Genomic DNA, 26,794 nt, shown 5'->3' with positions numbered 1-26,794 from the left:
TCAGGCTAAGGAATATACAGATTCTCGGAAAAAATCCCATTGGGAACCATTGCCTGTTTATACAGAACTAGTGTGCATCACTAAGAAAACAGGTCAACATTGGCTGGCTCCACTTCAGCAAAGCCTGCACTGCCCAAAATATCAGCACTGTACTGCTCCATCATTTTTTCCAATAAGTACTGGTTATCACTTTAATACCAGCTGTGCCCAACATGAATAAGAAGAATTTTCAAATCTTTCACTCAGTATTGTGTACAAATGGCATTAAAATCAGATTTTTGGGGTTTACTTAAGTCATAATCTGCAGCTGTGCTTTACTTATAGTGAAGAAAGTCCATACAGTTGATCTGAAATAGCAGAATAAAATAAAAACTAAAAACTGAATGATGGCCCTGATTCTACCCTCAGATTTGCAACCCAAAATACATTCCTCATGGCTGGAAGCAGAATATTTGTATGTTTTACAACATCAAGCACAGAAAAGCAAAATGTCCCTTAATATTAGAATGAATGGTTTGCCAGAGCAATACACTAAGGTCTGATGGACAATACTAGTAATTAATATATGATCAAAGAAGGACTCTACCTCAATCAACAGCCCGGGACTCTTAGCAATGCAAGTAGAGATCTTGCAGGCTTCTAAATTCCCTTAGAACATGCAATATTAAAGATTCATTTGAAAAAAAGTTCATTTTAAAATTAAATATATGTGTGTCCATTTATAGGAACCTCATTTTACTTTGTATTATTAGATATTATAATCTGTGCACAAGCATATGACGTCAAGTAATCAGAAGCTACGTCTGGAGTTCAGGATGAATGGTGTATTTAGAATTAAGGAGCTCACTAACATTAAACTTCTTTACACAGATCATATATTTGAACCGAGCACATTCAAGTCACAGATACCAAATAACGACTTCTCACCTTCCCTACCACCACCCCAAAATAACAACCCTGAAAAACATCATAAGAAAATCTTCACACAGATTATGGAGATTATGTAGAGTGGTTATAGAAGTCTATACATATAAAGACATTTCTTAGCAGACAGTTTACACTCACACTTACAAATATACAGAAAGCACATCTACACATGCATGGTTAACTACACTTAGGGACTGTAATTCAAGAAGTGTTTACCCCAACTTTATAGTATGAATACAATTGCCTCCTAGAGAGAAATAAAAAACAAAATATCACAGAAACATTTTGGACTAAGCACGCCTTACCCTCCTTTGCTGTCCAGCAACAACAGCAGGTTAATGTAATTAAAACACAAAATACATTATATTCAGAACAAAACATGATATTTGCAATAATATTTATTTTAATGTAGAAGGAAGTAAATGAAAAATAATTTAAACTTTAGTTTGTCAAAACAACTCTGTAGCATACGAAATGTGCTATGGGCACATTTTGGGTTTAAAATAAACTTATTTGCAACTTTGACATCATAGGCAATCACTACAATAGATACTGCTTTCCACTAGCAACATATGCCTCTGTGTTTAGTGCTGTTTCAAACGAGCAAATAGCCCTAAATAGTATTTCGCAACATAATGTTCTATCATTAAAATAAAGGATCAAAGGCTCCCCGATGGTTCATATGAGCGACTGCTACAAAGGATACAGAATGCAGCACATTATTTGTGAGGCACAGAGTTAATGGTCAAGTCTGTCTTCTTATAAAATAAACCTTCCCCCGCGCCCCGTGGAGGTGTGTAAGTCAAGCTATTACAAACAATGAAATGCTCAGATTAGGAGTCTGGTCCTAAACCTTCACCTCTGAACATAGACTATTTAATGTGAGGAGAAAGCCAAAACAAAGGTGGAGCATGAGACAGGCAGCACTGGATTGTTTGTGACACTCTATTAATTGTGTGTTATTTTGCTAAAATTAGATGTTACTCTATCCAACAAGAATGAGCATTGTCTGACCATAGCTGTATTCTGTTATGGGTGTTAGCAGAGTAGCAGGAATACTTTAGTTGGAAAAAGAGACATGGAGGATTTGAATTTCCTCAGAGCTCTACTGTGCATTTGAATAGTCAGTTACCTTGTCACCCCCTTCACCCTCTTCCTCAGCAGAATAAAAGTAGTTAGCACCTGGAAGGGCATCTAAATGTGTCCAGGGAGGGCCCTTTGACTCCCACAACGCACTCCTGGTTTCATATACCCCCATATTCCAAAGCGGTCACCCCTTTAGGCTTTGGGGCACAGACGACTGGTGCCTGCAGGGGAAGGAATGCAGGCAGGGCCACCCAGAGGGCCAGAGAAGGGGCAGGAGGAGGCACCCCGTTTAGCAATTAAAATTTTGGAGGGCGGTACGCGAAGAGTCACCTGCGCTGTGGGGCAAACAGGCTCCCCCAGCGGGGCCGATTTTCAGGACTGCTGACCACAGCCAGCTGCCTCTTGCTTCCCCCAGCACTGCACGCGCTCAGCACCCTGAAAAGCCGGGCTCCGGGGTCTCCCTCCGGCCCGGGCACCCAACATCAACAGCCGCCGGGTGCACGGCGCTCAGCGGCCGCCTGCCTGGCTCAGTCCCGCTTCACTGCCCCGCTGCGAGGACAGGCAGCGGAACAAGGGCGTAACCACACGCGGGCACCGAGCCGCGCCCGGAGCAGGACGGCGCTGGAGCAGCCGCCCCAACCCAGAGCCCGCTCACGGGGCCAGGGAGAAGCGCAGCCCGGAGAACCGAGGAGGCGGCGGCGCCGTCCGGTCCCCCGTCCCCTGCCCCGCGAGGCTCCTACCTTCCAGCACCGAGCAGAGTCTGTCCAAGGCCATCCTCTCGCGCGCGCAGCGGCGCGGCACCTCCCAGCCGCTCCTGGCCCAGGACCGCGCACCCGGGCGGCCGCGAGTCAGAGGCGCGGCATAGCCACGGCCGCGCAGAGCCGGGGGCGCCCGCTGCCGTCCGGCGGGGGAGCGGCCCGCGCGTTGGTGCTGCTGGGCGGGTTCAGGTCTCCGCCCTGGCCCTGCCCAGCGCCCCGGGCTCAGGGGAGCCGCCGCTGCATCGCCCGGGGGAGCGACGGGCAGCGCCCCGCTAGCAGCGAGCTCAGCCGAAGCCCTCGGAGCCCGGAGCCTTCGCTTCCGTCGCGCTCAGTCCCATCTAGCAGGGGGCGTGCGAAGGGAACGGCCGGGCGGTGGGGAGCTGCCGCGGCCGGCGCCCGAGGTGCCGGGCAGCGCTGCTCCGCTGCGGGGCCGGTGTAACCTCCCGGGTCGGCTGCCGCTCACTGAAGCTCGTTTAAGAGGAGTGGGGCGTTTGGCGGAATGAGCCGCTTGTACGCATGTGCCCTCCCCCCGCCGCGGCAGGGGGCGCCTCAGGCAGGGCTGAGGAGAGGAGAGCGGCGGGCGCGCGGGGCGGGAGCTGAGGCTGAGGCGAGAATCCCTCCCCCAGTCCCCGCCGCGGCTCGTCCCAGCCCAGTGGCGCGCGCAGGTGCCGCGGTAACGGCACGACACTGGCAGCCCCTGTCCCTGGGCGTGGGGACCCCGCTCTTTAGGCGAAGCGCCCGGCAGCAGGCTGAGGGGCCGCGCTCTGCCCGCTCCCGCCCCGCTCCCCCGTTCCTCCCCGCCCCATGGCCGGGTCCGTTCAGGGCGGACCAGCAGCAGCTCCTCGGGAGCGGCCGAAAAGCCGCGTTAGCGGTTGGGGTAGGGGGAAGGGCGGGAAGAGCCCCCCGCGCGCGCGCGCGCGACAGCCCAAATGGCGCGACCGCTTCCCACGAAGTGACTAAACGCGCGTGTCCGACGGGCCCCGGCTCCGCTCTGCCGGGTCCAGCGCCTCGGTCAGCCCGCGGCGAAAGGCGAGTCTCTTCCGGCGACCAGGGAGAGGCGGGGAGGCAGGCGGTGGTTACACGGCTCTTCGCCGAGCGGGGCAGGGCGGGCCGCAGACCCGCACCTCGGCGAGTCCAGCGACCCGCTGGGCGGCTACGGACTTGGCTCGTTTCGGGACGGGAGTGAGCGCAGGAGGCGCCCGTTCCAGGTGTGTAGCGCTCCGCGCGTTTGCACTGAGGCTGGAGCCCGGAAGGGGCACGTCGTGTTTCCCCCCTCGGGGCGTGGGCAGCGCGGTGTGGGGTCAGCTGGCAACTGCTCCTACTCCAGGCCCGGCCGTTCTCTCGGGGGCAGCTGGGCAGCACAAGGCCATTCCTTTAGGCTCCGTCCCCACTTCTTCAGACATCACACGTGCAATGAACGGGGAGTTCTCAGCCTAGTGCATAGGGGACATTTGCCTTGGTAGGGTGATCCCCAAGGAGCAGAGTAACAGGACTCTGTGAGGGCACAGGGATATGGCGAATCTTGCCTCAAAACAGTTACTAGTTACTGCAAGTTTTCTTTTGTCTTTGTGAAGGGTATCTTCCCTTTATACCAGAATGTCGATTCTAATCTCACAGGTTCACCTCTACTGCTATTTGTCTTTGCCAATTTTCTACTTTATTTTGTGCCATATGAGACAAAAGGGAATATGTACATCATGTTTTAGCTTAATATCTAGATCCCTTTAATAAGAACCTCCATAAAGCATTTTCAATTTCTACAGACTGTTTAGTTCAGTATTTGCATCCTTTTTTTCCCCAGCGGCAGCCTATTCTGTACTTTAATGCTGTAATTCTAAACTTCAAAGTAGACAGTAGTACTCCACCATTGGTCTCTTCCTGCCTTTCATCTGTCAGTGCTCCAGTACATTATGCAGCAATTAGGAGCTGACTTCAGAGCTAATAAATTTAGTGAACTGCTTGTAAAGTAGATGGGCACTTACAAATGTATTTTACATTTTTTTATCCATATTCACTAGATACAGTCAAACAACAGATTTAAATTTTACAAGATGTTCTTTTGTTTTCCCCGTGTTTTGATTGTTTTATTAGAAAATCAGCAGCCTATGTTACGAAAGGTGAGAGCTTCATTGAGATTATTAGATACATATTTTCAATATTTTACTCAAACTGATTCTATCAGTTATAGCTAAGAGAAAAAAAGGCTGGAATAGTAATCGAGTAGTAGACAAGTCAGGAAGAATACAGAAGTTGTCACAATGTGGTGGCAGTACAGTTGGTGGCACTCTTCCCTCTGAGCAGTATTGCTCTCTCATTCTGTATAGAAGTGAGGGACTATCTGGTGAGAATGTTATGGGAATAGGTTTGTTAAACTAATCAAATTTAAAAATCGCATACTTTACTTACATTTTCCTTGCAATTTCAAAGTGATATTAATTTCAGTACATGATAAACAGTGGTACCAGTTTGGTGGGTTTAGGGGAATAGCCCATCCCTCCTGGTTTTTTCACTTACTCAAAGTTCCTTATGGGCAGGAGTCAGCAACCAAAATAGCAAGAAGAGCTGTTTTTTCCAATTGGATAAAAAACTCAATAATTCAAGAGCCACAATACCTCTGAATACAAGATGGTCTTTAATAAATAAGGTCAAACCATACTTTTTGTAACCCTTATTTTAGGAACAGTGCACACACAATTTGTAAATGCAATATATGTTTAGTGCAGGACATTTACAAACTTTTTACATATTCTGTTTCCTCACACTTTACGTGTGTGTTTGTACCACTGTCTTCCTGACTTTCACCCCGAACCTTCTCTCTCTCTGGAGGAGGTTAGCGGGAGTTATCCAGCATTTTGAGTTCACATAGTGTTTGCTATTGTTTTTCATTTTGGAGCTTTTCAACATTAACTGTTTATTGAAAATAATCATGAGGTTTTTTTTTAACTTTGCAATTATAGCATTGGGAGCCACAAAGAACTCCTTAAAGAGTCGCATGCAGCTCCGGAGCCGCAGGTTGCAGACCACTTTAAAGAAATGGCTTCTTACTAAATCAGTACAGCTATTGCTGGAGTGGGCAGGAGCATTGCTCTGACTGCATAGGTACAATATCACTGCAGCTTGATCTGGTTGCCTTTCATCCACACAGAAAGGTGGCATTGTGACTTAGTGTAGGGAGTCATAACACCAATCACATTTACCTGCCACCTCTCTGTCCAGACCTAGGGGCAGCTGAGCCAAACTGTGTTGCGAGCTACTGTGCAGTCTGTTTCTGTAAGGTGCAGTCCAGGAGTGGACAGTAATTTTTGATGGGAGACCATGCCAAGAATTTGGTAAGTGGTCAAGGACTGCACTAGTCCATGACATTAATGGAGGTGGTGCGAGGTGTGGGGTGGAGACTGAGTGCAGAAAAGAGCTTGGGTAAGGGATTGGGGTGCAGGAGGGGAAGTGGCATCTGGAAGGGAGTTGGATGAAGGATGTGGTGTGACCTGAGACATGGAACTGTGGTGGAGGAGGTGCTGCAGGGTCTGTGAGAGGGTTGTGACCTGGGGCAGGAGTGCAGGGGGTAGGGGTGCAAGGTCTGGTAAGACTTATGTGTGCAGAAGCTGGGGTGCAGAGGGGTAAGGGGGCAGGAGGAGGGGCAGAAGGTTGGGGGCAGGGAGGGGCTGGGGTGCCAGCAGGAGGCTCTGTCCTAGAGACACTTACTTGGGTGGCTCCTGGCTAGCAGCCCACATAATTCCTCAGCTAGGGTCCCTGCCTTCCATGCTCTGACACTGAACACTGTGAGCTCAGGGAGTAGGGGAAGGGTACTTCCTATGTTGCCTATCTTGCAAACAGGTGGCTCCCATTGGACAGTTTCTGTGGGGAGCTGCAACATTTTGCTGTGGTGCTTGCAAGAGTAGGGAGGGATGAGTGAGGATCAGAACGGAGTTTTGGATGGGAGGGAGGCAGGGAATACTCACCCTCCCAGGAAATATCTGAATTGGCACCATATGTCAATATTGGCATGCAGTTTTTGTATTCATTGTTTAATAGCTGTTGGATTTCAGCAGTAAGTGAACTGATTCCTACATATCCAATTTATACACATATTTTACAGTGACAGTGTGAGACTAAATTCTACAATGCAAAGTCACTGTAAAAATGGCCCTGTCTTATTTAGCACATCTGCTGAATTTACTGACAAAAAGTATTTACGGGGTTAATCTTGCAGAGCTTGCACAGCTACAAGACACTCTGGATTCTATTCCTCTTTGAACATGAATACGATTTTTATGCCAGCGTTTCAACCCCCCTGCTTTTTTTTTTTTATGAAGTACCCCTTTTAAAATATATGTAGATGTACTCCTAGACTTCTCTTGTGTACTCCTACGGGTACACATACCACCCATTGAGAAACATGGTCCTACAGTAATCTGAGGTCTTGAAATAAGTGCCGTTCAACCTTTCTAGATTACTGTAGCCTTTTCAGGAATCAGATTTGATTTGCATACTGTCACGTTACACCTCAGATAAAAACTACTTATGTAAGCTTGCAAAAATATCATAGACTACTTACTGAAAACTTGCTGTTTTTCTGCTGTCTTATCAAATAAATGAATTGGAATAGAAATATTGTACTTCTGTTTCAGCGTAAAGCATGCGAAACAGTAGAAACAAGGCATTGTCTGAATGAACTTTTATTTTGTACTGATTTTACTGGTTTTTTATGTAGCATGTAAATCTAGGCAACTCTCTAGGGCTGCATCTACACTAGCAAGTCCTTTTGAAATATTTTTGAAAGAAGGGGATTTTTTGAAACATCCTGCGGAGCATCTACACACAAAATGCGTTCTTTCTACAGTAATTGATCTCTCTGATGACCTGCAGGTGATGGAGGGCATACATGCTCATGACTGTGTGGTAGGGGACTCCAGGGCCCCCTCTCCTCTCTCCAAGGCTCACCCTTGCCCAGGAGCCCTCTCCCATGTCAGGTTTCTGCCCAAATATGCCTTATCTCCATGAGGACAGCCCTGATGGTTGCCTTGCCCACCCCACACAGGTGCCCCACAGACTGGTGGTGCCTGTCTGGGATGGCCAGCTTCCATATCACAATGGTGACCTGCTTCTCCAGGGGAGCACTGGCTGCATGCATATGTCCTGCTGCTGGAGGGTTGGTGCCAGCCAGTGACACAGCTCCAGAAATGTCCGCTTGGTCACGTGGAAGTTCTAGAGCCAGTGGTCATTGTTCTACTCCATCACGATCCGGTCATACCACTTGGAGCTCACAGGATAGCTCCACAGGCACCAGACTGACTGAAGGAGTGGATGTGGATAGTGCCCTGCGGAGGAAGCCTGCAGAATTGTGGGTGGCCCCCCCAGAGGTGCTGGAGGATGGTGAGGAGTATTGTGGCCAACAGCTGGACCATGGCCTCTACAAATTCCCCAATGGAGAGCTGCTGGGGATCCATGGGGGTCTCCAGCATGAGTTTGGTCTGTGCATGGTGTCTGCTGTGCTGTGGACAGCTTGGCCAGGCCCCCAGTAGGGCTTGTCAGCCATGCAACCCCATCCATGGCATTTCCAGCTCGTTCTTTAGAAAGAGCAGGCAGGGCTGCGTGGATTCTGACTTTTGAAAGAGCGGATCAAAATCTCAATACACTTTTTTCCCGTGTCTACACGTGCCCCAAACTTCGAAATGGCCATGCAAATGGCCATTTTGAAGTTTACTAATGAAGCGCTGAAATGCATATTCAGCGCTTCATTAGCATGCGGGCGGCAGCCGCGCTTCGAAATTGACGCTTCTTGCTGCCGCGCGGCGCGTCCAGACGGGACTCCTTTTCGAAAGGATGCTGCCTACTTCGAAGTCCCCTTATTCCCATGAGCTCATGGGAATAAGGGGACTTCGAAGTAGGTGGCGTCCTTTCGAAAAGGAGCCCCGTCTGGACGCGCCGTGCGGCGGCAAGGAGCGTCAATTTCGAAGCGCGGCTGCCGCCCGCATGCTAATGAAGCGCTGAATATGCATTTCAGCGCTTCATTAGTAAACTTCAAAATGGCCATTTGCATGGCCATTTCGAAGTTTGGGGCACGTGTAGACGTAGCCTTTGTGTATAATGTGCTATTTTGAAAGGTGATCTTCTGAAAGAATGCTCTAGTGTTGGTATAGCCTTGATGAATTGACGTATTCCCTGGAAGACCTAGGTGTAACCCCAAGGGTACATGTACCCCTGGCTTGGAAACAGTTTTATGCAATTTACAACCACAGATCTAAAATCTGACTAGTTCACTGAACAGGTCTAAGCCAGAATTTTGTGGGATTGTAGTGATGTAACTATTTCAGCAATGGATAGTAGATATAACAAAGTGAAATTTGGCCAGCAACATCTTCATGGCTGGTGATGATGCACAAGACACAAAGAAACTAGCCTTCATTCTGAGTCGCAGGTTGAGTGTGCACTTAGGAAAGCATCTATTTGTCAACTGTCTTGCCATAGCTAGTGATGGAAAAAAAATACCCTATGCTTTAAGTAGACAAACTAGAACTGTGAAACACTGACTCTACTGTGGCCAACTACCTGCATAGCTGGTTGTGTTTGCCACTACAGCGATAGATAGTATAGGAGTATCCAAATTACAGTAAATTTAAGCAGGAAATCAGAGTGACAAACACAACTCAGCGTGATGCGGATTCTAGAATTACCACAGCAGAGGGTATACTTTGATAGCGACTGTATTGAACTTCTCATCCGTAATTAAGGTGCTATACAAGTGCAATGTATTACAGCTGAATTCTGCAAGCAAATTACAATTACGAAAATGCGTAAGAGTCTGCCAGCAGGGGTAGGGATAGCCAAATGTTTAGCGCATTGGCCTTATAAACCAAGGACTGTGAGCTCAATCCATGAGGGGGTCTTTCAAGGTTCTGGGACAGGTTAGATTAAAAAAAACATTGTGAGGGATGGTGATAAATCCTGCTGTGTGTGCAAGGGAGTAGCTCTGTGACCTCTTGAGGTCCCTTTCAGCTGTATGAGATACATCTATCTCCATGTTATTAGGAAATCTTTTGCTTGTAAACAGTACCAGTGAAACAAGTGGGACTGCTCATGTTTGTAAGTTAAGCATGAGCAGAAGCATTTGCAGAATCTGGAGACTTAATGGAACAGTTGCAGCAGCTGCGGAGCTATAATAATACTAATAATGCAGACCTTTCTTTCCATTGTAACTCATTTTGTGCCTTCTTTCTTTCAAATGCCCATGCCCTAAAATCACCAGGAAAAGTCCTGTGTTTCAAATTTGGGTGGGGGTGGAGTTCCGCTTTGTTTTTGTTGTTGTAGTGTTTGAAATGTCAGAGGCATGCTGGGTAGCAGATGAGAATCTCTTGGCTATAAATCACCAATATTCTGTAGACAAGAGGACAATTTTTAACCACATTTGAGGTGTTTAGGATATTATCTTTTTAATGGTAAGCACATACAAACACAGATGTTAATCATGGAGGGTTGGAAAGTGTGTGTGAACTTTAGTGAAGGAGAACTATAGTTGTCCTGGCTTGTCTGACAGACTTAAGTGGCTTCTTTGAAATTTTAGTGAGATACAGACCCCATGAGAGCTGTTGGAAAACACAGGGGTCGCTATCATAATGTAAACATTTAATTTTGTTGAAAAAGTTATTCGGTACACAGTTAGATACATCACAACTTAGCCAACTTTCTGACGATCCCTAGAAAGCTCATCACGCAGCTGGCTGAGCTGCAGTGCCCCAACATGCCCACATGAATGCTGTCTCTCACACAAACACAAAGCTTTATATAGAATCATTGCTCCTTTCCTACCTATACATAGCCAGAACTGCACCTGAGAACAGACAGACATGGGGACTTCTAGTTGATCTCATTAGAGACCAAGAACCCCTTGCTTTTCATTTTACAGTAGTTGAGCTGAGTCAATCCTTCTTTGTGGGTTAAATGTAGTGTACAGAAAAATGCATGCTTTTCCACAGCTGAAGGAGATCACTCCCCCTCAGTAAAATTGTGTGTGTCACTGATTACACATGTGCCTTGGGCACAGAATGAGCCCAACTCCTTCTAGGCCTATCTCATGAACGTGGACAGTAATCTGGAAACAAAGGTTAGTATATGCGGTCATGTATACTCTGCATCATACATTTTACTGGAGACAGGTATTTATAAATGCACATATAAAACTAATATTTGTGGTTAATGTCTTTGAACTGATACATGAAAATTGTACTAGTCTCTAAATTTATAGCCTTAACAATTTATACCCAAAGATAACACTTCTCGAAGGGAAAGTGGGGCAACAGGCTCAATTAGTTGTTGGGGAGAAATTAACTGTTCAGTTGCATTCTGGGAGACAGAACAATGAAGACTGATTTATTTTAACCACCACTTGTCATCTGGCTAGTTGACAGTGTTTGTATAGGCGACATTTCACATTGAAGCAGCCTCCAACTAACCCTGCTCACCACAACTGTGTACTGTAGATATATTCTGAAAGTTTATATAGTTAGAATATGTTCTCACCACCCCATTACAGTGAGGAGTACTTGGAAATAAATACAAGCTCTAATTATAGTTGCACCCTTGAGCCTACTGTTAGTGATTGCAATCTTGCTGAAGAATTTTTGTTTTTGACACCTGCCAAATGGAACGCCTAAGTAAGATACTAATTGTATTTTGTAGCATTTAATGCTTATGATATGTAATGCTTACATTGTATTTTTCCTTACTTTTATAGGCAACACTTATATTGCAATTAGAACCTGTTGAATAGTTAAGCTTTTATTAGAAAAGTGTCTCATCTGTTTGCAAAGAAAATAGTAAAAACAATCTGAGTAGTCTCAGACAGGTAGTTGTGTTAGGCTGTATCTTCACAAAACAAAAAAGCAATTCTGATCTGAAGTAGTGGGCCTGTCCCGTGAAAGCTCATCACATAATAAATAATATAGCTAGTCTTTAAGGTGCAACAGGACTTCTTTTTTTGTTTTGATAATCTCAGTATAAAGTGATGCAGTGCTAGATTACTAGTGTGCAGTGAAAGCCTCACTGATTGGTAGACGTGTATCATGGACAGTTCTCCTCCTCTTGAAAGAGCAGCTAATTTTTAAGTGTCATGACATGGCAGAATTAACTTATTTCAACCATGATTTATGATGGCTGTAACTAGTTTAACTTGCCATCCCTCTTTTCCTCTTCAGGTCCTCTACCACCATCTCAATGTTCACAGGTGAATATACTGTCAGAGGTTAAGAGTGATGACAGGTTGCGGGGCGGTGACCGCTCACACAGACTAGTGAGGCTATAATGTAAACACAGCACCAACAATGTCAAACAGTTTGCACTAAAGCAACAAATATGCTTAATTTAATATACATTTATTATGAATGCATATTAACAGATATAAACATAGTGAATCATGTAAATGCAAATTTTATGAATAAACAAAAACTAGTACATAACACAAAACCGTGATTGTTTTTAGGGAACACCTATTACGATTGCTGCAGTCTAATCTAGATGATGTAAAGTTACCAAAGTTTTGAATATAAAGAGCTGAGCTCCTTGTCAGACAATCATCACACTCTTCTATGGAATCTAGGCACAGTAGCATGACATGAGCTCATGTAAGATTTTAATGTCGAGAACTTGATATGAATCACAGAATACCTCAGCCCTTAATCATGAATGGGCTTTGGGGGTGGAAACTGGCAGGTCAACTGGAATGTCAAACATAGGACTCAAACCCAGTCTCTCTTGCAGGCTTTTCTTCAACCTTCGCCCCTCAAGAACGTCACATTCAATTCCTAATCTTGATAGCCACTCGTTTTCATAATTAAATTTAAGTATAGTAACACATGTGAATCAATAAGAAAATTCTTCTGATCACATTCATTCTAGGAAAGCAGAGAGTGTTAGTCTTTATCTTTACAAAACAAAAAAGCAGTTGTGTAGCACTTTAAAACTAATAAAATAATTTATTAGGTGATGAGCTTTTGTGGGGCAGACCCATTTCAAATATGAAGAAGCAGGTCTGCCCCACGAAAGCTCATTACCTAATAAATTATTTTGTTAGTCTTTCAAGTGCTACATAACTGCTTTTTGTTTTATTCTAGGAAAGTGTAAATTTTACATATTTTGGATCATTATTGTGTGTGTATTTTTTTAAAACTGGAATGCTTCATGCCCAGAACAAATATACATCAACAATACTGATGTCCGATGTTTAGTTATTTGTTATTAGCTTTGTAGCTTTAGTTTAGTCCTCCACAAAATAAATTCTCATTTAACTATTGCACATAAGGACTAAAATTAAGGAAAAAATATCCAGACACTTTAGATCAAATACCCCAAGAGTTCAGCCACTGTAACTGATGTAGAATTTTTCATCTAAATCTGCTTGAGGTTCCTTTGCAGAAATGTAATTTATATTTCAGAAATATGTAAATGACCAGATCAAATCAACTGGCACTAAAGAATTCTGCTTACTGAAATACTAACTTTATTTACATGTGACTTCTTTTCCATCAGACATTATACTAGAAGAAATGGCAGTATGTAAACATTGGAACACATGCAATATGATCCCTTATTAAAAAAAAATGACAGTGTTGTTAAATAAAAAACAGTAACTGCCAGTATATACAAATTGCTTACTGTGAAAGCTCATATGAGACATTCAGGTCTGACTTTAGTGGCTTTTCAAATAAATACCAAAGAATGCAACATTTACAAATAATACATTAACAATACCCCGCCACCCCTGATTTCTTCTTACAATTTGGAATTTCGTGTTTTGATTAAATAAATAGCAGTTCATTTGTGAATCTTCAGGCATGTCACATAGCATCAAAATGGAACCGATGGGCTTCTTGTCGTTTCTCTCTGTCATCTGCTTTCTGAAAAATAAGCCATAACACTTTATAGAATATGAGAGAGAGTGCAGCACATACTTTACATTCTAATTGAAAATCAGTTGTCAAACGCCACAGAATCACTGGTGTTTCAACTCTGTCATTGAACAAAAGACAAAAAGCTAACTTACTCAAGAATTAACACTTAATAGGTGACAGTTTGTGTTAACAATAATTGGCGCAAAACTGGCTGCTGCAGTTAATGATGAGCTGTTTTAGTATTAATGACCCTGCACTTCGGGCTACACTTTTTAATGAATTTTTTTTCAAGGATTACTTGCTTAAATTGTTAAATGAAAATTTTTTTACTTCCCTTTTATGTAATTTGCATTGTAAATGAGTATAAACACAGTGATGAATGGTGAATTGGCTCTGAAACAAACTATGAGTGGTCCCAGCTTTGTTGTAACTTAAGATTCTCTTAAAATTGTTGTTAGCAAAACCAAAATAGATAAATTTGGCAAAGGCGTAAAATTGTAACAATTGAACCATTAACAGCATTAAGAACTAAGGATACTCCATGTTATCTGTGGGCATACGCATGTGTATAAAAAAGAACAATTGGGAACAAATACACTTCTTTCCTTAGTTGCGTGCTATACATGCAGATCTGTCAAAATAACTGTGTGACTGGCATGTGTGTGTTTGGATACATGAGAAAAATCAGCTTGGACCTATATTTTTATGTTGTAATCTTATGTGTGTTTTATTCCCTCTCTCCAGTTCAGAATATTTTGCCAATGAACTTCTTTCTAGAGTTTACTAATGTTGGATGAACTTTATTGGGAACTGATATTAACCTTACGTGAGAAATTATATCAAACTGCAGTCTTAACAGCATTTCTAACATGCATGGGCATGCAACTAATTGCTCTGTCAATTTATATGATTTGAAAAAATCTTCCTGGCTGTTACTCGAGGCTAATATTTTTTAAGAGACAATAAAATTTTGTTAATTGTTTGTTACTATCATGGCATACAGATGTGCCTAAATTGATACTCTTTCACAACAATTTTACTAAGTATCTATACCATATCTACCCCATTTCTATAATGAAAATTAAGTTGTGGGAAACACGATATCACCAGCTGGGGCTTCATTCATAAGATTTCCTTAGCACAGACCACAGCAATACAACATGGGGCACACTTTGGACTACGTTCTACTGATTTTGCTGTTTCACTCTTCTATGCAGGCTTATAAGTTCTCAATGTAGTTAATCCCCCCTCCCCGCCCCTGTGTTTTAAAACCAATTTCTTCAGTTGTGTTTTCTCTTTCATGCATTCTGCAAGTGTTAAAGACTATCTCTGACTTGACAATAATAATACTTATTAAAAGTTAACAAAGTGTTGTATATTGATTTAATTTCATATGGTATCATGTTCACTATAATGATGGGGAAACCAAAGCAGCATGTCTGAGTGATTTGCTCAAAGGTCACACAGCCGGGCAAAGAGATCATCAGAATTTCAGGGGTTTTTGGTCATCTGACATCCACCTCAATGTTTAATTGGACCTTTACTTCACAAACACTGTCAGCCACACGAAATCAAAAATGCAGTAATTTTATCTGACAGCAGTGATTATGGCATGGTATCCAGCAGCACTTATTGGTTATCTGCCAGTTGAATATTATTGTGAATTGAGAGTAGTTAAGAAAAATGGGAACACTCTTCTTTTGTGACATGAAAGAACTCTCACAAAATGCTTCTTCGGATCAATGAATTTCTATACACTGTAGTGTATTTCAGCTAAACCCCGCAAAACAGCCAATATGTCCATGATAAAAGCTCACACTGGCTTAAATGTTAATGTCAGAACAGTCAGTCAATGAGGATACAGAAAGATAAGGGATGCTTGCTGTCTCTCTTACCTACCAGCAGAACAGAAGAAGAGTAACCTGCGTGTTTATATTTAATTTTTATTTTCAGGCTCATTATTTCTTTAAACTCTGACCAAAGGCTGAGAGAGCAAGATGACCAAGATACTCATCCTGGCTATGAAATGAAAATTGTTCATTTAGTTATGAATTGTGGTTTGCCCTGAACTACTAACACTTGTCTATGTTACTGCTAAATTTCCATTTTTATAATTCAGAATTAATACTATATACCAAATACTTGTTTAGGATTTCAATAAAACCTAAATTGTCCTATATTTGTGGATAACAATACAATCTGATACCTGTCAGGCATATGAGTATCACAGATTATTTTAGTTAACACCCCCCCAAAATCACTGTTCAAAGCAACAGAGTGTAGGACATACTTTAAAATATTAGGTGGTTTAATCTGTGCTAAAGATGCATGTAAGCAGGTCATTTCCATATAATTAAGCTTACCTTTTCTTGCCAGTGCAATATACCTATTATTGCTAAGATAAAAACGCAGACACCAATTAGGGCTATAGCTGTGAGCAGCACTATATTACTTGGGGTCAGGTACAACTTGGCACTCCAGCTATGGAGAAGAGAAGCAAAAGAAACATCAGTAACTCGTTAGGAAAAAATGAAGATTCAATAGGGATCATGTTTACAAAACTATGAAGGTAAGATGATCCATTACTTGGTCTGCAAAAGCCAGGGGCTTTATTGAAAGACCTCCCATAATATTTACTTATAAATAGAGGGTTTAATATCATTGCTGTTTGCTGAATTTAGTGTCTCTTGAACTGCTCATAAAAGTGCTATGGTTAGCCCCAAGGACTGATTTTTTGAGGCACTCCTTTTGCAGTGGACATGGAAAGGAACAAAATAAAATGCACAGGATAAATCTCCAATAAACTGAGACGTGTAGAACGAAAAGAACAGCAAAACAGTCCACCTGGCGTGCTGCATCTTCTGCCAAGAAAGCCTGTTTGTGGCGACACAGCATGGCAGAAGTCATAAAGAGCAGTCACTATACATTTCCATCAGTTACCTGTGTATCTTCACTGTTCAGAAATCAATGCTGCATTAAGTTGCTCTCTGTGCCAGCATAAGCCAGAGAGAAGAACCCACTGTACAGGCATGGCCAAGACAGCCAGTAACAGCTGGGCTTCCAGGGAAAAAGAGGCCAGTATGTAGTGGGGGGTGGAGGGAGAGAATGAGTGCAACACACAATAGAGTAGTGCTTCATTTCCTTGCAGAGAAATGGGGGTTCCATAGGGCAGTGTTTCTCAATCCTTTTTCTTTTTATAAAATACCCCCTTTTTAAAAAAAATATTACCCCCAGACTTCTCTCCTGTACATCTGAGAGTTGGCATACCACTGGCTGAGAAACATGGCCCTAAGGTAATCTGAGGTGTTGGAACAAGTGCCATTCAACCTTTCCAGATTACTACACCCTTTTCAGGAGTCAGATTTGATTTACATGCCACCAAGTTACACCTCACTTAAAAACTACTTACAAAAACATGCAAAACTACCACAGAAGACTACTACTGAAAACTGGTTGACTTTCTACGATCGTATTATATAAGGAATGAATTGGAACAGAAAACATTGTACTTACATTTCAGTGTAAGGCATACGAAGCAGTAGAAACAAGTCATTGTGTGAATGAACTTTTAGCTTGTGTTAACTTTACTAGTGTTTTCAGTGTAGCCTGTTGTAAAACTAGGCAAATATCTAGATGCATTGATGTATCCCCTGGAAGACCTCAGCGTACCTCCAAGGGTACACAGACCTCTGGTTGAGAAACACTGCCATAGATGACTTGCTTCCTATCTCCTGTGCAAACACCCTGCATTTGGAGGGGAAATGTATACAGTAGTCTGCCTGACAAAGTTCTCTTTCAGCTGTATCTTCCTATATAATTCTTCACTGGTGATCTTCTGCATCCATCCTATTCTCAGGATCCCTCTATAACAACTCCTCTCTAATGCTAATATTCTTCTCTTCCTATCTTTCGTTATCACCCCGGTCTCACATCCATTCAACATGCTGCTGAATACACATTTTCAAGACGCTCAGCTCTGTTCCTAACCTAATCACTTTGCTTTTCCTGATCTTATCCATTGCCTTCAAACTTGCTCTTGCTTTCGGTATTCTAGTTGCTATTTCCTTCTTACAATCTGGATCATATGTCATATTGCTCCCCAGATATGTGAGCTTCTCTGTATTCTCTAGTTCAAACCCATCTAGATTGATCTTCCTTATCTCTAAATACCATTGTCTTCATTTTATCAATGTTCATAATCAGTCCTTACCACCTCCTTTGCTCGTTTACCACCTGCACCGTTTTTGCTAGCTTCTCTTCATCTTCCTCAATGATAACTAAACCATCCACAAACCTCAAGTTGTTAATTCTCATCCTGTGTACCGATATGCCTTCTACCTCTTCCTTGATCTTGTTCATCGCTCTCTCTAGGTGCTTGATGAAGATACTCGGAAGTACCGGACTCCTTGTCTTGTACCTCTACTCGTTCTAAACCAACTTCCCAACTCTCTGCATGTTCTCACTGCTGTGGCCGCATTGTCACTGATATGCTTCAACAACCGTATCAGTTTGCTACCCACTCCATACAACTCCAACAATGCCCAAGCCACTTTCTGATCTATACTGTCAAGTATCTTCTGAAAATCAATGAAGCAATGATAGATGTTCTTGTTCTTTCATCTAGCTTTCTCCACTATCAGTCTTAGTGTCAATATCTGCTGTATGGTACTTCTATCTTTCCTGAATCCCTCTTGCTCATCTCCTAGATGTTCTTCTATCTGCAATCTCAGTCCCTCCATCGGTATCATTATCAGTACCTTGCCTAGATGACCCGTTAGGGCAATCATTCTGTAGTTCTTCCACTCCCACGCACTTCCTGTCTTGTGTATTGTCACTAACACAGATCTTGTCCATTCCCTTAGGTGCCTTCCCTTCTTCGCACGCTATATTACATAATAGGTATATTTCCTGTATCATACTTCGTCCGTAGTTTTTGATCTTCTCTCCTGTGATCTTATTTCCAGGGCTCTTGTTCTTTAGTCATTTCACTGCTCTTTCTACTTCCTCCTTCAAAATATCAGTCTCGCTCTTGATGCTTGGCAGTGATATCTTTCATTTCTTCCATCAGTCTCTCTGAAACATTCGGATCCAACTGTGCTTTGTACACAACGGTGCAATATCTCATCCATCACTACACAACCTTCTCGTCATGAGCATCTTGTTGTTCTCGTCTTTGATCACCATCTGCTTCAGCTGCCACCTCCTATTAATATTCCAGATCATCTTATATAGCTCCCTGGTCTAACGGCTATAATACCTCTCTATATCTTCACACTGCTTCCCTAATCATTCGCCTTATCCATTCTGGCTTCTTTCCTGCATTTCACTCTGTACTGCTGTTCTGCCTTCCTGGAAACATCTCTTCTGGTCTTCAGTGCTCTCTTCTCTTGGACCAACTTCAATGTCTCCTGAATAATCCACTTCTTACTGATTTTTTTTTTCTTCCGGAACGGTCTGCTCAATTGCCTCCGATATCTCCATGGCTATCCCTTCGACTCTCTTATCTAGGTCTTTCTCTGTGCTCGCAGTCCTCATCTTCTTTTTGAGCGCTGTTCTGTATGCATTCCCTATTTCTTCCTCACCTAGCCTTGCCACTTGCCAGTGTGATATACTCTTTTATTAAAAACAAGCCTATTAATCACAGGAAGATGCTGAAACAGTTGCAAAGACAAGTATAGCCAATCAAATGTCATCTAATTCTTTCCTTTAACTACTAATGGTTTGATATTGATTTTACTTAAGTATTTCAGCAAAATTAGCAGCAACTGCCTCATTTGTGGTAATGGGATATAATGCTTTCAGACTGCAAATATAAAAACACTAGGATTTTAGAGAACTGACTTACTAGGCACACTCTACAGCATCTCTGTAAAAACAAAGAAAGTCACAAGGAACTGCATCTCTCCCTCTATCTTGCTGCTCTCGGCACCTTTTTCTAGGGCAGCGTTTCCCAAAGTGTGGTACACGTACCACCAGTGGTACTCGAAAGGATTTCAAGGGGTATGTGACAGAAAATAAATGACTAAAACACAGGAAATAAGCACAGGGACAGCACTGACATAAGGGGTACGCTAATAGGGCAGAACTCCTGAAAGGGTACATAAATGTTTAAAGTTTGGGAAACACCCTTCTGGGGGACAATTTATCAGCCTCCCTGATGCCCTCTTCTGACTTTGATCTCCTCTCACATAGGCAAAGTCCAGGTTTGCAGTATGTTTAGCTTAAGTAGTTAGCTTAAGCCATTGATTTAGCCTCAGACATTTTTTCTGATAAGCTGGCACAGATTTGTTAAGTTTTTGTAATTTTAATGAAGACTTAGATCTTTTAAAATATTTGTTATTTTGAAGAAAGATAGATGCAAGCCGATCACAAGTTTATCATATTCTCCAATAGGAATAAGGCATATTTAAAGCTCATCATTTCAAACATTCAGGTCAAACTTTATCACTAAAAAAGACCATGCCACTCAGGCCTCAGCTTCCAGTCTGTGCTTCAGACTCCAGTGGCACACACTTGTAATGTATGTATTAATGATCACATCTTATTACATATGCTTAGAAATACAGAGTTTTTGTGTTTACATTATTATGGGATCACTTCATGTAGTAGTTTTGTCCATATCTTATTTTAAGTAACTTTCTCAAAGGAATATATTTAGTCAGTGCCAAAACTGGGACTATAATCCAGGAGTCCTGACTCCTAATGCCCAGCTTTCACTTAGTCTCTGTACAACAAATAAAAAATTTTAAGACGCAAAGGCAGCTTTCTCTCTCTCTCTCATTTTTAGAGAACTATTGTGTGGTCATTTAAAAATTTAAAGCTAAGATCCTACTAACAAACAAATTAAATGTATATTAGCTGTTTGGATCAACATGTATTGTCCAATGAGGGCAAATGCAGTACTCAATAAATCTTTAAGTAGACTGAAAAATAAACTTAATGGGCTTGTCTACACTGCCTCCCAGCTTCGAAGGGAGGATGGTAAGTAGTAAATGTGTATTTTATTTATAAATGGATTGGGAGACAAAATTTCTTAGAAACACAAAGAGGCAAATACAAGTGCCTAAAAGGTTGGTTGTAGCTGAAAGCGATACAACAATATAACCCATAAGAATATCAAATCCATGAGAATGCCAAAAGAAAATTACTTATTGCTAATTTGAAGAGCAGTGCCCTTGTACTACTGCAAAGTACACTTTATCCAATGTTGTTCTTAAACAGGCTTTCTAATATGGTTATAATTTTTGTACTTGAATCATTGTTTTTGGGTTCCATGAAAGTAAGTGCTGAGGATGGCCCCAAGTGAGAAACATACTTACAAATGTGTCAAGTTTTAAGTCTGTCAGTATTCCCACTGATTTAAATAGATTAATATATTTTAAGACTGGAAAAGCCTATCATCATCTAGTCTGACTGTGTGTGTAGCAGAGTCCATAGCATTTCACCCAGTAATTCCTGTCTCAGCCTCAATTCTGTTTGCACAAGAGCACAACCTGTAAGGCAGGCTATCTTTCTAAAGAGATGATCTGTCTCACTCACTAGTTAGAAGGCTTTAGGTAGAAATCAGTGGGGAAGTTCTATCACCTCTATTGTACAGGCTGCAATGGCCTTTTCTGTCTTAAAATCTATGAATCTTTCCAGACCTTCTACTGCAGGACTACCCACATGCTTAAACTTAGATAAATGCTTAAGTACCTTGCTGAACTGAGGACTATTTGCATCAATTGCTCAATTTTCTCCCATTTACAGTACAGTACAAGCTTTATTATTTGGCAGCCAGCCCTGTTTTATATTAAAATAGGCACTTGTGAATTGAGTTGCCCAGAGGCACCAGCAGGCCAATGTCAGAGCTGGTAATGATATACTAGGAAAAACTGCACTGAAGCAAGTCTAGAGATGCTTATCAAATTAAGGAGCCGGCCAAATAGGTCACAGGGTTATCCTTGAGGAAATCCCATGGTACAAACACTTTTTTTAAAAAATGGCAAAAGTGTCTTTCATACACTTTTATAATAGATTGTGTTGCCTGATCACACCATTAAAATATAATTTTGTCAAACCTGCTGATATACAATGCATATTTAATATCCTACAGATAATATTATATTGCACAGAAGTGTAGGTAAAAAAAAAAAAAGACCTTTTATACCAGAAGTACAAATAGGCTTAATCCTACGCTCACCAGACAAACACCCAGTACTAAAGGGATGTTTAGATCCATACCTGAATATATGGCTGTGGCCACATTTGGCCAAAACTTCAAAATGGCCATGCTAATGACCAACGTGAAGAATACTAATAAGCGCTGAATTGACTATTCAGCACCTCCTTAGCACTTGCATGCTTCTGGCTGCGGCACTCCGAAAGCGCCGCTTTCAAACGCACACAGCTTGGCGCAGTTACACAGGAGTCCTTTTCGAAAGGGCCCCGCACATTTTGAAATCCCCCTATTCCTCTCAGCTGAGGGGAATAAGGAGATTTCAAAATGTGCGGGGTCCTTTTGAAAAAGACCGCTGTGTAGCTGTGCCAAGCCATGTGCGTTCGAAAGCAGAGCTTTTGAAGCGCCATGGCTGGAAGCATGCAAATGCTAATGAGGTACTGAATATTCAGTTCAGCACCTCATTAATATTCTTTGATTTGGCCATTAGCGTGGCTATTTCAAAGTTTTGGCCACGTGTTGCCACAGCCTCTGTCTCTCATTCGAGATCTGAATTCTTAGAGTGAGGGACTATAGACAGACACACAATTCCTGCACCTGCAGTGGGGCTATTCATGGTGCACATATGGGGTTTTGCAGGTGTGCAGATTTAACGTTGAAACTTTAGGAGGGGGATTACATATCAATCAGCATTCTTATATATTTCACTGCTGACCCATGCAGCTACTCTGGAAATGGGTGTGACTCCTGAACAACATCCTTTTGCTCCTGGATTTAACCTCTGTTTTTTTCCTCAGCCCATTGGGCTCAGCTTTGCAATTGTGGGCCTAGGAGTCTGGGTGTTGTCCACGCTGGGTTAAAAACGTTTTGGCTTTAAGAGACAAGGAAGGGAGTTTTTCTTATGCTGAAGGATTAGGGAGAAGAGTCTGATGAAATGGGACAAATTTGTCAGAAAAGGGGGATGTTGAGTTGCAATTGCAGAATAGCTGGATGGTTCAGCTAAAATGATCATCAGTGCAATAGTAAAGCGTAAACCTACACATTTTCATTAGAATCCAAAGTTAAAACCCCACTGAGATGAATTAAGCAGTTCTCTCTAAAGTGGTTCTGTTCACTTTGAATAGCTGCAGACTTGAGAGAATGGACCATTTTGCCCTGATGATTTGTATAATTTGAAAGAATAGAGGAATTATTTGTTATGCAACTTCTTCCTATTTTATGATGTTACCAGAGGGGAAAAATCAATTCTGTCAATGGAAGAATGGATTAATATACTTAGGGCCTGTTTAGCAGTGGACAAAGCTACTCACAGAGAAAAAGGATTCACTGGGATTTTGAGACAATGTGGAAGTACAGCTTGGAAATTTAAGAAATTGGCAAAGGACATAAATACAAAGTGGCACTGTACCCCATCTACTTCCCTAATGTGTAGAAAGAAGAGCTGTTTTTCAGAGGGGCTGCTTTCCAGGTTACGAATAACAGGTGTGCCAAGACTGGTCCTCCCTTATTTTTGTGGATGACAAGCTTAATATGTCAGAATCAGTTGTATTGTGAGCACTCCCGCTTACCTGAAGGCACAAGTAAAGGGATGCACTTGAATCTGTGTTTTTGAAGCTGTAATAAATACTTCCTTTCTCCAAAATGTCAGTCACTAAAGATTTTTTTATCAGAAAGTTTCAAAACAGCCTGACTAAAAGAACATAAGAACATAAGAACATAAGAATGGCCATACTGGGTCAGACCAAAGGTCCATCAAGCCCAGCATCCCATCTGCCGACGGTGGCCAATGCCAGGTGCCCCAGAGAAGGAGAACAGAAGACAAGTGATTTATCTCCTGCCATCCATCTCCTGCCCTTGTTATGAAGGCTAGGGCACCATACTTTATCCCTGGCTAATAGCCATTTATGGACCTGACCTGCAAAAATTTATCAAGCTCTTTTTTAAACCCTAATAGAGTCCTGGCCTTCACAGCCTCCTCGGGCAAGGAGTTCCACAGGTTGACTGTGCGCTGTGTGAAGAAAAATTTCCTTTTATTAGTTTTGAACCTACTACCCATCAATTTCATTTGGTGTCCCCTAGTTCTTGTATTATGGGAAAAGGTAAATAATTTTTCTATATTCACTTTCTCCACACCATTCATGATTTTATATACCTCTATCATATCGCCCCTCAATCGCCTCTTTTCCAAACTGAAAAGTCCCAGTCTCTCTAGCCTCTCCCCATATGGGACCCTTTCCAAGCCCCTAATCATCTTAGTCGCCCTTTTCTGAACCTTTTCTAATGCCAATATATCTTTTTTGAGGTGAGGAGACCACATCTGCACGCAGTACTCGAGATGTGGGCGTACCATAGTTTTATATAGGGGAAGTATGATATCTTTTGTCTTATTATCGATCCCTTTTTTAATAATTCCTAACATCCTATTTGCCTTACTAACTGCCGCTGCACACTGCGTGGATGTCTTCAGAGAACTATCCACTATAACTCCAAGATCCCTTTCCTGATCTGTCGTAGCTAAATTTGACCCCATCATGTAGTACGTGTAATTTGGGTTATTTTTTCCAACATGCATTACCTTACACTTACCCACATTAAATTTCATTTGCCATTTTGCTGCCCAATCACTCAGTTTGCTGAGATCTCCTTGTAGTTCTTCACAATCCCTTTTGCTTTTGACTGTCCTGAACAACTTGGTGTCATCTGCAAACTTTGCCACCTCACTGCTTACCTCATTTTCTAGATCATTGATGAACAAGTTGAACAGGATCGGTCCCAGGACTGAGCCCTGGGGAACACCACTAGTTACCCCCCTCCATTGTGAAAATTTACCATTTATTCCAACCCTTTGTTTTCTGTCTTTTAACCAATTTCCGATCCATGAAAGGACCTTTCCTCCTATCCCATGACCACCTAATTTACATAAAAGCCTTTGGTGTGGGACCGTGTCAAAGGCTTTCTGGAAATCTAGGTATATTATGTCCACTGGGTGCCCCTTGTCCGCATGTTTATTAACCCCTTCAAAGAATTCTAATAGATTAGACAGACACGACTTCCCTCTGCAGAAACCATGCTGACTTTTGCCCAACAATTCGTGCTCTTCTATGTGCCTTGCAATTTTACTCTTTACTAGTGTTTCTACTAATTTACCTGGTACTGATGTTAAACTTATCGGTCTATAATTGCCAGGATCTCCTCTAGAGCCTTTTTTAAATATTGGTGTTATATTGGCCGTCTTCCAGTCATTTGGTACCAAAGTGGATTTAAAGGATAGGTTACAAACCACTGTTAATAACTCCGCAATTTCACATTTGAGTTCTTTCAGAACCCTTGGGTGAATGCCATCTGGTCCTGGAGACTTGTTACTATTCAGCTTATCAATTAATTCCAAAACCTCCTCTAATGTCACTTCAATCTGAGTGAGTTCCTCAGATTTGTCGCCTAAAAGCTTCTTCCTCAACTCATCTTATCCTCTCTTGACTCATGATATCCTTCCACTTGTTTTCCCCATTATCAAACCCTTGTATACACTAAGAAAAATTCCATATCGGTAACAAGTATCAACATCATGTGCTGAATACAACTTTTTTTTTTTTAAAATCACGCTTTCAGGAACTGGGATTAAAGGATACAGAATATTCCTAGTGCTTAATAGGTAAGGAAATATGTGCAAGGGCATAACTGATTTAGCAAGCTCAGAGGTCTCAAGGCTATGAACTACGAAGTCCAGAGACACCAAAGGAGCTCAGCCCTGGCATAAATTAAACACTGGATATTCTTTTAGAACACAGATCTACATTTCTAATGTACCCCCCAAAGTCTAAGAGATACCCTGGACCCACTGCCCTGACTACTCCAGCTACAGTGCTGACATAAAGTAAATTTTCAAGACACTTTTTTCTAGCATCTGCATAAAAACTCTCTCTACCCCACTCCTCTTTTTCTTTTTGAAGGTATAGAAGCCTGGCTTTATGACAGGCTGGGTGCTCCTGGCTTCCAATAGAAGTGATGAAATTGTGGGTGGCTGTTATCTTGCTGGATTGGTTCAACATGTAATGACAAGTATTAATTATGAGGGTGTAGCAGAATTTAGCATTAAAAAGAACAAAATATTTTAAAGGTAATTTTCTTAGGGTATATTTAGCTTATATTCACTGGGTGTGACTGGAACTTGACTCAACATTCCCAAGCTGTCTTTACACTGTCTACCTTGGACCCAAAGCACTTAAGCCCACACACAGTCCTGCCAGGGGGTTGGGGGGAGAAGGGAGTAAGCGGGCAGTTGCCCTGGGCCCAGTGCTTCAAAAGGCCTGGGCCTCCAAGCTGCTGCCCAGGCCCTGTAATCACTACTAGAGTGCAGGGTGGTGTACTCAAGGCTTTAAGGACTGGCAAAGGCTGTAGCAGTGCAGTCTGGAAAGTGCTGAGGACTGGCTGTCCACAGCCCCACCCCTTCTGGGAGTGCAGGGCTGAGCCCCCTCACCTTGCCCAAAGGCCCAGCAAGTCCATCACATCCCCACCCTCACAATTCAGGTACTTACATGTAGCGCCAGCCTGACCTAAAGCACATGCTGGTGTCACTTCAGTGCTTTTGGGACCTCAGGTAGCTAGATTAAAGCTAGTTCAGGTATGTCAACTTGAGCTGCAATCACACCCTCTAAATGCAAATTAGGCATAACCATATACTGCAACCCCCAATCGGCTTGTGACTCCTTGGATAGGCACACTCCTATCATGCATTTTTCACACATTGTTTAGGGTATAAATGTGCAAAAAAAGGTGTGATACCATCGTTATTTAGGTAGACCAATCATTATGGCAAATGTATTCAATACAAGAGCAAAGAGCACAGAAAACCTCCGGCCAAATCAATCTTTTTGCTATAAATGTTCTTATTATAAATTGATTTTTGCATTGAAGTCATTCTTCAATGAACCCTGTGACCCCTAGTTGCAGTAAAATACACATATCCATGGGAACACACAACT

The 26,794-nt window shown here is 42.4% G+C and overlaps 2 protein-coding genes and 1 long non-coding RNA gene across 5 annotated transcripts in view; 1 reads left to right on the top strand and 2 right to left on the bottom strand.

Annotated features, from left to right (window-relative positions):
* Positions 1-3,279, bottom strand: part of NETO2 (neuropilin and tolloid like 2) — a 58,098-nt gene extending 54,819 nt beyond the window's left edge. For all 3 annotated transcript variants that reach the window (XM_075008918.1, XM_075008919.1, XM_075008920.1), the window contains exon 1: positions 2,754-3,279. In XM_075008918.1, coding sequence (XP_074865019.1) covers positions 2,754-2,787 — 34 coding nt within the window. In that variant the 5' untranslated portion in view covers positions 2,788-3,279. The remainder of the gene's footprint in view (positions 1-2,753) is intronic.
* Positions 3,280-3,419: 140 nt separating this feature from the next.
* The window catches only part of LOC142020867 (uncharacterized), a 40,124-nt gene continuing 16,749 nt past the window's right edge, over positions 3,420-26,794 (top strand). Inside the window, exon 1 of the long non-coding RNA XR_012647528.1 lies at positions 3,420-3,979. This is a non-coding gene — a long non-coding RNA (uncharacterized LOC142020867). The remainder of the gene's footprint in view (positions 3,980-26,794) is intronic.
* Positions 12,810-26,794, bottom strand: part of ITFG1 (integrin alpha FG-GAP repeat containing 1) — a 210,057-nt gene continuing 196,072 nt past the window's right edge. Inside the window, exons 17-18 of the mRNA XM_075009108.1 lie at positions 16,018-16,135; positions 12,810-13,660 (exon numbers count right to left, since the gene is read on the bottom strand). Coding sequence (XP_074865209.1) covers positions 13,601-13,660; positions 16,018-16,135 — 178 coding nt within the window. The 3' untranslated portion in view covers positions 12,810-13,600. The remainder of the gene's footprint in view (positions 13,661-16,017; positions 16,136-26,794) is intronic.

This window comes from Carettochelys insculpta, chromosome 14 (genome assembly GCF_033958435.1).
Source record: "Carettochelys insculpta isolate YL-2023 chromosome 14, ASM3395843v1, whole genome shotgun sequence".
NCBI classification, from domain to species: Eukaryota; Metazoa; Chordata; order Testudines; family Carettochelyidae; genus Carettochelys; species Carettochelys insculpta.
The sequence above is the reverse complement of the archived record's forward strand: the minus strand, read 5'-3'. Positions and strand labels throughout refer to the sequence as shown.